This window comes from Gymnodraco acuticeps, unplaced genomic scaffold (genome assembly GCF_902827175.1).
Source record: "Gymnodraco acuticeps unplaced genomic scaffold, fGymAcu1.1, whole genome shotgun sequence".
Classification (NCBI taxonomy): domain Eukaryota; kingdom Metazoa; phylum Chordata; class Actinopteri; order Perciformes; family Bathydraconidae; genus Gymnodraco; species Gymnodraco acuticeps.
In genome coordinates, this window is record NW_022991046.1 from 269,044 (window position 1) to 281,033 (window position 11,990).

General features: G+C 42.0%; 1 protein-coding gene across 3 annotated transcripts in view; it reads left to right on the forward strand.

The window, feature by feature from the left end:
• Positions 1–11,771, forward strand: part of LOC117559854 (transcription factor SOX-13-like) — a 42,313-nt gene extending 30,542 nt beyond the window's left edge. For 2 of the 3 annotated variants that reach the window (XM_034236560.1, XM_034236562.1), the window contains exons 11-14: positions 3,537–3,618; positions 4,692–4,862; positions 5,917–6,133; positions 8,764–11,771. In XM_034236560.1, coding sequence (XP_034092451.1) covers positions 3,537–3,618; positions 4,692–4,862; positions 5,917–6,133; positions 8,764–9,049 — 756 coding nt within the window. In that variant the 3' untranslated portion in view covers positions 9,050–11,771. The remainder of the gene's footprint in view (positions 1–3,536; positions 3,619–4,691; positions 4,863–5,916; positions 6,134–8,763) is intronic. The other variant, XM_034236561.1, reaches the window with a different exon arrangement.
• The last annotated feature ends 219 nt before the right edge of the window (positions 11,772–11,990 follow it).

The following is an 11,990-nucleotide window of genomic DNA, read 5'->3' on the forward strand; positions in this document are numbered from 1 at the left end:
GTCTTAAAATCCCCACAATGCTTTGCGCACGGACCAATTTCCCCAAATCTGTGGCGAAAAATGTAAGGCGGGGCCTCTGCACACTTGCTAGCCTGTTCCACTCTTCGTTTTCCGAATACTAGGAAGTATTCTTGCCTCGCTTCTGAAGCAAGACGCTCGGAAGACATGTGCTACCTAGCAAGCGTACTCGAGATTGAGAAACACCCGGTGTGTTCGTGTTAGTGTTTACTTCCTCTCTGTCTTCCTCTGCTGTTCCCTTTAGTGTTTACTTCCTCTCTGTCTTCTTTTGCTGTTCCCTTTAGTGTTTACTTCCTCTCTGTCTTCTTCTACTGTTCCCTTTAGTGTTTACTTCCTCTCTGTCTTCTTCTACTGTTCCCTTTAGTGTTTACTTCCTGTCTGTCTTCTTCTGTTGATTTCTCTGACATCCAGCTCGTTGTCTTTTAACCGCTTTCCTTTTTGTTGCGATCTCTTTCTTGACTGGGGACAGGTTGGCCATCATGACTCCAAAGTTTCGTGATCTCCACAAATATAAAAATGAATAATCCAGAAGTATTTCATGATGTTCTCTGATGGAGAAAGCTAATGTTAGTTGTCGACAGCTGCGGATTGATATGACTGCGCATAGTCCCGTGATCCCCCTTAGCAGTGATCTGTTAACAAGTATTAACCACCTCTGAAATGTCCAAATTGACCAATCACAATCGAGTATTCAACTAAGCCATGTAATAATCTTTACTAACATGTGCTTGCCTCTATATTTGATAAGCTGACGATGTTAAAATACCTCGTACAAGCCCACTACAAACAATTATCCTTTTAATGTCATTATCCAGAGTTTGTAAATGAGGAAGCCCTCCCAGTCTGTCTCTGACCCTCCAGCTGACTTCTAGGGGTCTAATGGGGGGTTTTAGAGTCTGGTTAAGAGTCTGGTTTAGGGTTTCAGGGGTTCGTGCTTCTCCAGAGGATTCAGAGGCTGCAGAATATCCCAGCTGCACAGAAGCACATCGTCTCCGTATGACCGGTGTTGCCTTCTGGAGAGTAAACAGTGTCTGGAAAAGACAAAGACGTTATGTGTCTGTTGTTTCTATTCTTAGTCATTGAAACAGGGTGTTCAGTATCCCCTGACAAAGATCGAGTGTTGTTATTCAGCTTTGTGCGAGTGCAGTCATGCGCTGCAGTGAAAACACAAAATATTTGCACACATGACACAAAATGTGACAAAATCTGTGATAAAAGTACATTTACTCGAGTACTCTTACGAACTATTTTGACCTACTTGAGGATTTCCATGTAATCCTACCTTGTACTTCTACTCCGCTGCATTTCAAAGGCAAATATAGTACTTTTTCACACTATATTGATTTAACACTTGTCTTTACTTTATACATAAAAAAACGGTAGTGTTAGACGAAGTACTCAGATCCTTTACTTTCTGTAAATAAAAGTACAAATAATATGGTTTTAAAATACTCCATTACAATTAAAAGTCCTGATTTCAAAATCTTACTTTTATAAAAGTACACAAGTATTAGCATCACGAGTGTCACAAGTATAGTGCACTTGTTGCACACAGAAGAATAAGAACTATTTTAACATAGTTAATGCATACTGAGTACTTTTACATTTGATACGTGAAGTACATAACCTGGTAATAGTTCTAATTAGTGTGTAACACTTAGCTAGCGCTCCAACACATTCAACGTGATAGGCTGAGGGGCGGGACATCTTTAAGCTGGTCGACCAGTCACAACAAAGCCAGCCAGCTTACCAATCAGAGCAGACTGGGCTCTGGTTTCAGACAGAGGGTGAAAAGAGGTGCTGCAGCACAGGCAGTATGAGAACAATAAAGAGCTTTTTGAACATTAAAGCATGTCTCATGTCCCAGTAGAGACATGAGACAGTAGAGACATGAGACAGTAGAGACATATCACAGTAGAGACATGTCCTAGTAGAGACATGTCCCAGTAGAGACATGAGACAGTAGAGACATGTCCCAGTAGAGACATGTCCCAGTAGAGACATGTCCTAGTAGATACATGTCCCAGTAGAGACATGTCCCAGCAGAGACATGTCCCAGTAGAGACATGAGACAGTAGAGACATGAGACAGTAGAGACATGTCCCAGCAGAGACATGTCCCAGTAGAGACATGAGACAGTAGAGACATGTCCCAGTAGAGACATGTCCCAGTAGAGACATGTCCTAGTAGATACATGTCCCAGTAGAGACATGTCCCAGTAGAGACATGAGACAGCAGAGACATGTCCCAGTAGAGACATGAGACAGTAGAGACATGAGACAGTAGAGACATGTCCCAGCAGAGACATGTCCCAGTAGAGACATGAGACAGTAGAGACATGTCCCAGCAGAGACATGTCCCAGTAGAGACATGAGACAGCAGAGACATGTCCCAGCAGAGACATGAGACAGTAGAGACATGAGACAGTAGAGACATGTCCCAGCAGAGACATGTCCCAGCAGAGACATGAGACAGTAGAGACATGTCCCAGTAGAGACATGTCCCAGCAGAGACATGAGACAGTAGAGACATGAGACAGTAGAGACATGAGACAGCAGAGACATGTCCCAGTAGAGACATGAGACAGCAGAGACATGTCCCAGTAGAGACATGAGACAGCAGAGACATGTCCCAGCAGAGACATGAGACAGTAGAGACATGTCCCAGTAGAGACATTTCCCAGTAGAGACATGTCCCAGCAGAGACATGAGACAGTAGAGACATGTCCCAGTAGAGACATGTCCCAGCAGAGACATGAGACAGTAGAGACACTAAATATGAACATGAAATGTAGCAGAATCCTATTTAACTAAAAGATCTGAGTACTCTGCCTTCAGAACATCTTGCACTTGTTGTTCTACTTCTCCGTCGTCTATAAATTAGCATTACGTGTTTTCTCTGGCCCGCGACTGAGAACCATGGCTGTTATTCTTTGTTTTGCTTCTTGTAAAAATGTTCTTCTATTCTGGTCTTGGTCGTTCATTCGGAGGTGGCTGATACTTTGCTCTCGGCCTGGCGGAGGAACAGCTGTCGCAGCGCCACAAAGGCCTCTGAGTGGCATTGAGAGAGCCACCTGCCCTGGCTCTTTGTCCAACACTGTACTCTGTGGCTCTCCTCCATTATCACTCTGCATCTCTATCGCTGCTCGAACAAACACCGATGACTGACCTATTTCGGTATCACACTCCACTGGATGAATAATGTTTTACAGCACGATAGACATTCCTATTTCTCCTTCACCTCTCCTCCCTCGGACAATAAACACGGTTCTTCCTCCTCCATGGCGTTGTCATTTCCTTCCTTTGCATTTACAGCTCTGCATTTCAACAGCAGCTGATATGGAGAGCGTGCCGTGTCTTTACCTTAAATAGCTCTCTGTGAAACACATGCGTGCCACGAGCATCGGGTCATCGTTTTTACTGCAGCAGAAATTCAAATCTTCCCTTTGTGCTCAGAGTGTGAATACGTGTGTGGCTTAACTGCGTGTCTGACTCCATTTGTCTTTTTTATGTCTTCAGGAGTATAAGGAATCTCCTCGGAGCGAGAGGATTTCTCATGTGGAGAGAGGAGGTGAGGAGCACCTCAGCAGTGATTCTGAGGGTAGGTGTCCCTGAAGGAGCCTGACTCATGAAGATAGCGTTATCCATTAATGTGTTTATGTACAACCTACTATTTCAAAATAGTAGTTATTATTGAAAAAAAAAAGAAAGAAGATGCCTCAGATTGACATTTAAAAATCCCAAAATAACTCCCAACACCACCTCGAAGTTCAGCTGTATCAGAAAAGTTCAGTATCATAAGGAAGTGGGGGCGGTGGTGGCGAAGTCGATAGGGGCTTGGCTTGGCAACTGGAAGGTCACCAGTTCAAGTCCCGGCAAGACCAAGTGCTACCGAGCAAGGCACCGTTCCCCACACTGCTCCCCGGGCGCCGTTCAAAATGGCAGCACACTGCTCCTAACACTAGGATGGGTCAAATGCAGAGAAGCAATTTCCCCACGAGGGATTAATAAAAGGCCATCTTAAGTGTGGCAGAAAGCTGAACATAAGATGTGCAGAATTGAAGATGGGGGGATGTAATCTTAACCTCATGTGATGACGGGTTTTGTTGTACCTGTAAGTTAGCTTCCTCGACACAAATCTGTGATTTTTCCATTGGATTTCAGTCTATTGCAGGAAAGAAGTTATCTTGCAAACACACGTTTATCAACACCTTTTGTTCATCATCTTCACCACTTTGTGATGTTCTACGTGTAAATGCAATCGGCTAGGTTATAAACAAAGCGTGTTGCTAAGCTAAATGCGGCTAATGTTCAGGGCGTTTAGTCGTCTCTTTTAGTCATTTGTTAACAACCGTTGTTTTTATGACACAGAAGCTCCTTGGGTTTGACTTGAATCCGTTTTAGCAGGATTCATAGAACATATAGCATACCGTACATTTGTAGAAATATCACCATTTTAAGCTTACATTTGTTCATTTTCTCTGAAGGACAATTGGAAATGTGAAAAGCGACTATAAATATTCCGTTTTTACAGTTTTTGGATATGATAAAACGTGAAATTTGTACGATTAATAAAGAAAACATAAGTAAACACACTTTTAGGGCAGGTTGAGGGGTTCAGAAGACCCATCCGTTTGCTCTGCTCCTCTGACTGTGGCCCTCTCTCTCTTCTAGGGGCCCTTCCCAACTCTGTCCCAGGAAACTACACTGAGACCCGCCCCCCCCCCACCTCCGCACACATCAAGAGACCCATGAACGCCTTCATGGTTTGGGCCAAGGACGAGCGGCGGAGGATCTTGCAAGCGTTCCCCGACATGCACAACTCCTCCATCAGCAAGATCCTGGGTGAGCACCATGTGGGAGGAGGGGGAGGGGGGGAATGTGCCTCTATTCTGAGACGCTGTCTGGCACATGGGAGGGCACGGACAACCACCTGCCTGTCCTCCAGACACACACACACACACACACTGGCATGAACCCTTTTCTTGGAGCAAACATTTACATTCCATTATATTGTGGAGCTTGTTGTTGGAGCAACCTTCACTCAGACACACACACACACACACACACACACACACACACACACACACACACACACGCATGCATGCAAGTTATGCACATTGTAACAATGTTGATTGCTGAAATACCTCATGTCAGTTTTACACAATATCTACAGTGGTTTATGACTCTGGATGGTTCTCTCGATGTGTTGTGATTTAGTGCCCAGACATTTTTATGGTGAAATGTATACAAGCCCAAAACATTTCTTACTCAGCCAAACATCCAGAAAGTGAACCATCACATGACATAGAAAGCCAGCTAATATTACTTACTAATCCGTAGAGGCTGATGAACCTTCCAGCGATTTAAAACCTCCTGTGTCTGCAGTGTGAACACTAACTCTATCCCTGTGCTTTAGCGCTAGCAGCAGTTAGTTAGCTATTTAAATAGGACATATCATGCTCATTCTCAGGTTCATAATTGTATTTTGTGTCTACCTTGCTTGCTAAATATTGGCATCTGCCATTGAAAAAATATGTATCGGACATAAACTGGCCATGTTAACTTTATGTTGCACTCGCACTTCTATTGGCTAGACTAGAGCTCCAAAACATTTTACATGATAGGCTAAGGGGCGGGACATCTTCAAGCGGTCGACCAACACACAATGCTGATCTGTTATGGCTCTGGTTTCAGACAGAGGGTGAAAAGAGGTGCTGCAGCACAGGCAGAATGAGAAAAAGAAAGAGCTTTCTGAACATTAAAGCATGGAGACATGTCCCAGTAGAGTAGACAAAATCCAGACCCAACCTATCACTGACAAGTGCTACTGATTCACGTTCTGCTATAAAAGCCATTTGCTCTCCCTCATCCTCTTTGTACCGATGTGTGTCTCCAGGCTCCAGGTGGAAGGGCATGTCCAACCAGGAGAAGCAGCCTTACTACGAGGAGCAGGCGAGGCTGAGCCGGCAGCACCTGGAGCGTTACCCCGACTATAAGTACAAACCCCGGCCCAAACGCACCTGCATCGTGGAGGGGCGGAGGCTGAGGGTGGGCGAGTACAAGGCCATGATGAAGAACCGCAGACAGGAGCAGAGAGCCACCTACACACACAGGTAACAATACACTGAGTGTGGCGGCTCAATTTCCCGTTCAGTTTGAGTCGACGAGAGGCTAAGCTTGGCTATAAGCTGCGACACGTTTTCTATGAGCAAGTCCATACTGAAGTACGATAGTTTGATGATATTTAATAAACAAAATCAACATACAGTAACTATAGGGACAAAACGGTCAACAGAAAAAAGGACAGCACAAGCTCACCCTCTGTCATCCGCACTCGACATGCAACAGGTGACCTAAATACACACCCATGTGACAAATAACGGAAGTGCTAAACAAATAAAAATAAAAGTGATGTAAACAAATAATAATAATACAAATAATAAACTCAGGCTAAGTAACATTGTGGCTCTTACACTGAGACTTTACTCCATTGACTATTCTATTTTAATTGTATTTACTTTTTTGCACATTGTCAAAATATCCTTTCGCCTCCATCTACTTGTCTGTCATCCTTTCTTTATAACTAATGCTGTTGATGTATTGTGATTTTAAAAAGGTGTCTGTTATCATCTGGCCGGGGACAACATCTGGAAATTAGCATGTTGGCTAAAGCTAATGCCCCATTTACTGTTTTTTGTGACAGGTGAATGGGGTCTGTCCACAACACTATACACAAATAAACTAAACTAAACTATCTTGCACTATTTTATCAGTTGTATTTGTTCTATGTCCTATATTCATGTTGCACTGTTGGAGGAGCCTGTGACTTCAGTTTTTCATTGTCATATCTACACTGTAGCCATACTTGTCAACACTCCCGATTTTCGCGGGAGACTCCCGATTTCATTGCCCTCTCCCGGCTTCCTCCCGGGGTCATATTTCTCCCGATTTCTGACAAAATCAGATTTACTCAGGACTGTTTCCACTCGGACTTTAATACAGCTACACCATTGTTTGGTTTCCATGGTAACACGTCTCTTTAGTAGTGCGCAACTGAAAGTCTGAGAGGGTGAGGCAGATAGTCACAGAACTAGAATCGACAACTCTACTCTCTGCTCACTCCTATCCAGCCCACACATATGCTCCATCAAGGATGGTGCTTCAGACAGTGCATTTACAACTACAATAAGCATGTTAATGTTAATCTAACAGCTCCGGCGATCCACTAGCACCCCCCCCCCCCGCGGTGGTTTTGAAATGCTCCCGATTTCTGTGGTCTCAAGGTTGGCAAGTATGACTGTAGCTAATGTGCAAATGATAATAAAGCCTTGAAACTTGAGGGTTCTCCGCACCTCCACAAACTGTAGTCAATTCATAGTTCCCAAAGCTTGTCTTTTATTCGTGAAGACACAGAGTGAATAACAGCCCGACTGAGGTATCAATACTTCTCTGTTATCGACGATGAATAGCATCCTGCCGCCATTGTTTAGCTAAATCCTCCGACTAGTGAAGCTGCAGCTGTCCACAGTGGTTGGTGTTTAATGTGTTTCTGTTTCTACCTCCATCTCTTTCTCTCTATTGAGAAATAATAATAACAGGATGTCGCAATGGCCTTCGACTTTATCTACATCGCCTTATTCAAATACGTTTAAATGCACCTTGGGAGTTTTATTTAACTTTCCCTCGCAACTTTTCAGTACAAAAGCTTGTACCTTTTGTTGCAAACAGAATAGCAGAAGTGTTTATATTCTGCACTGAATAGTTTGAAGCCTCCTTCATAACTTTGTTGAATACAAATTAAAAACCAACATTTGTTTTTGCATGTCTATTCATTCAGTTTAAACCTGGTATTTTTGCACAGTTGCAGACAAAAGTTAGTGTAAATATTAGTCTTATGATATTATGTGTACAGTCCACTGCTGGATGTGTTGGATTGTTTATGATCCAAACACTTTCAATAACTAAACTTTATTTTTTTTTAAATTCGAACTTCCCAACATGTCTTTATCGAATAATATGTACCTCTTCAATCTGTATTTGTTTGTTTGTTTGTTTATTTAAAGCAGTGTTTCTCAAACTTTTTCATACCAAGGACCATTTAACCAATAAAAAAACACTCGCGGACCACCTAACTCCACAATTATGAAAAAACACATAGTTTTTCTAGAACAGATTAGAAATCGCCTGAAAATGGTACAAACATGTGGCAACATGTGTGACGAAGGTGTTGCACTGGGCTTTATCATGCAATCGAAAGTGAAACTTAACCTTGCTCCATTGCGGAGATATTCCCGCGAGAGTGCGGAAAACTTAAATGTATTTATTTATTTCAAATGTGAAATGTTACCAATATACTCACGGACCACTAGGGGGCACTCACGGACCACCAGTGGTCCGCGGACCACACTTTGAGAAGCACTGATTTAAAGGACAGTGCACATTAATCAACATTGCTGTAAACGTGCCAGTATTAGCCGGCAGGCACATTTTCAACTGTTGTCCTTGGCAACCATGTCATTTGATGGTGTTTAGCCTTTCAAAAACATGATCATCCTGATAAAAATAATAATAATAATTCACGTATTTCTTGATATGTTTATTACCTACACTTAATGTATGAACATGAATTTGTATTCTACGCAAAGTGCATCTGTTAACGAACTACGTTTTTTTTTTTTAAAGAAACAGATTGAAGGTGATTCCTCCCACAGATTTATTAACGAGTGTATTTCCTGTCTTTCAGTCAAACGGACCCTCAGCAGCTCCACTACCCTCACAGCGAGGGTCCGTACCCGGGCGCTACCGGCTCAGTTTCGGTGGCGAACCTCTCCTTTCACCCCGCGCTGCTGGAGCATTACCTGCCGCAACCCCCGCCCACTCTGCGCCGAGCCGAGGGCCAGGCCACGCCCACTTCCCTGCCCAGAGAGAGGGAGAGGGAGAGAGAGAGGGAAAGACCTCCGTACAGCGAGGGGGAGGAGAGCGATGGAGGGGAGAGGAGTGAGGGGGAACTGGTGCTCCTCACAGACTGAAATGGGTGAGATGGAGGTGAGGGATGAGAGGGGGGGAGGAAGGGTGATCTTCTGTCAGAGAAGAAGAAGAAAGGAGAAGAGCTATTGAAAAGTGAAGACACGTCATTGTCACACCCTTGTAAAGTAATTGTTTTAGTGACCTACACACACACAAAAAGGCAAGCTCTTATCATTTCCCTTCATTGACATGTCATCGGTTACTTTGTTTCGTCATATTTGAAGGTATAATGTAGAAAGTTTATCCTTTAATCCCCTTAGCTTCTTGTTTTCCTCCCCGTGTTGACTTGTTTGCATTCATCGGAGGAGAGGCTTACTAGCATCCCTGTTTTCACCTGCTAGATTTGTAATATGTCCGTGCTGCCCCCTGCTGGTGAATGCCGATTATTACATAATGTAAACACCCCAGAGGAGTAGCATTTAACAAATGTAAGGCATAGGGCAGGTTGTGTGGATAATAAGCTAAATCTAATTTAAAAGTGAAGATTAAAGGAGAACAATTAACAGATTAAAGGTGTTTTTCAGCTATTTAGTATTGCACTTCTATAAGAAATTGGGGGAACAAGTTTTAATTTCCAAACATTTTACAACACAAGACATTTGACTAAGTCATCTTGGGGCTTTGTTTGACATTTCTTACCGTTTTCTGACATTTTTCAGACAAAAAACGAATAATGGGCTGATTCATTGACAACAATTACGAAAAATAATTGTAAATTGCAGCACTAGCAGCTGTCAATCATTGCTTTACAGTCGGATAGAAATCTGTGTGGTAAATGTTCCAGTCAAGGCAAGGCAAAGTTTATTTGTATAGCACATTTCATCAGGTTTAAAAAAAAATGCATTCAACCAGGAAGAAAAGCAGAATTCAATTATTAAAATGCTAATTTAAAGAATACAAACTTATTAAAATAACAGGATAAGTGAGGGATCTAACACTGCAACCAATGGTTTACAATCAGACGGCCAATTTTAAAAGTGTCCTTTCCAGATAAAGTACACAAACGATCAATTTAACCCTCCTCTTCCTCATTTTCCCACATCATGCTGTTCAGTTTCGCTGTATCTGCTGTATTTGTGTTTCCATCAGTTGAACTCAGCCTCACCTGTTTTTTTTTTTATACCTCTATGTTTGCTTCTTTGAGTGTTAATTGATTGTCGTGTTGAGCACCTCCTATCTGTCTCTCCGAATGTCAGGTGTTTGTTTTTTGCCACTTTTGAGATGCAGCACTGCAGAAAATATCCACATACTATACAGATATAAATGTTGTATGTGGGTATTTTCGTCATGTTCTTGGTACTATAGCGCATCAGGAATTGTTCCAAGATGTTTCACGGGAAATATTTAAAACAAAATTATAATTTCTTGCAGTGACAGATCAATCGGCCTCCTGTTAGATTAAGGTGAAGCTCCATCTGTTGTCTTCTTAATTCATCTTTAATTTTCCTGTTCGACAGAGATCTAACCATATGTCACATGTTGTTCATTGTTAGGATGTAGCCTAACTAGCTAGAGTGGCTACAAAGACAGGGAAAAAAGGTCAATTCATGGTTATGAGTTGTTGACAGTGCTACCCAAAGTGAAAGGATTGGAAATAGAAGCAGGAGTTTTGGGTGGCTGACACAATGTTTAACTTAATGAGAACACCAACACCAAAATCATCCATGTAGTACATTGTTAGCTATGATGCTACGAGCTAACATTTTAGCTTGCTGAGGGATGTTAGGCCCTATGTTAGCACTTAGCATACACTATGGTATTTTATAGCAATTACTGATGGTTGGAATCAGTGTATTGATGTTCATTGTCTTAAAAGTATGCTAAAAACTTTTGTTGCTAAAGCATACAAGTTTGTAAAAGTAGGCTTAGGGAATGTAATCGCAAGCAGTAAAAAAGTCAGGCTAGCTAAAAACGAACAGTCATTACAATTATGCTACTGTTTAAAATCCACCATCCTAAGTGACTTAAGGATCCAAATAGACTGATTTAGTTTACCTACAAGCTTTAGGGTTGAAATAAATCTTACATGAACTGTAGCTTCTATTGTGTTATGAAAATATCACAGTTTAACCTAAATGTAAGATGTAAAAAAGTGTTAATGACTAGCTAGCATCTGCTTGACCTCTTTCCATTTCATGTGAGGACGTTTTGGAGACTGTTTTATCCTAAAATCATTGTTGTAAGACATACAAATAAGGACCAGGAATAAACTAACATCATTATCTTCACTATGTCTAGCTAGTAGCATGTTGCCATTAGCCTGTAGAGCTACTTTGCCTAGCTCTTCTGAGCACATGGCTAGTTTTGGTGTCTTTGTTCTCATCACGCCATAACCACAATGACCAATACAACCATTTAAATCAAACTAGTGTCTAAATAGCACTGGGTCAATCCACCTTTAGCTAACTAGCTAACCGCAAGGATGACAAATCAAAATGGAGGGAAAAGATACATTTCAGACATCAGGGTTTGGGGTTCAGGACTGTGTAAAGATGCTGGATTTTGTGCAGAGATGGATATCAGAGGACAAATGTTTATCTTATTTTAGTGGAGATATGCTGAGGAGTCACCTGTCTTTACCCCTGCTGATGTAAATATAGAAAGAGACTTTATTTTGTTTATAAGAGCCTGTGTAATTTAAAGGTGTACGTTTCTTTATGTTTTCAGAGTTTTGTGTTGTATTTTTTTTTCTTTCTTGAAAGACAATAAATTGGTTGTGCTAAATGTGTTTGGAGTGAATTATTTTTGTGTGTGTTTGAGACAGGGTTCAGCTGGTTCAGTAATTACTCTGCTTCATCACTAAGGTCTACCTGAGGTCGTTCCCACAGCAACACTCTGCTCTTTCCAGCTCATCCCTGCATTTAAACATTACATTAGGGAACAGCGTATTCTTCCATGCTGTATTTTCCCCTGAAGTCTCTCAGCTGGTATGAGCATGTCATA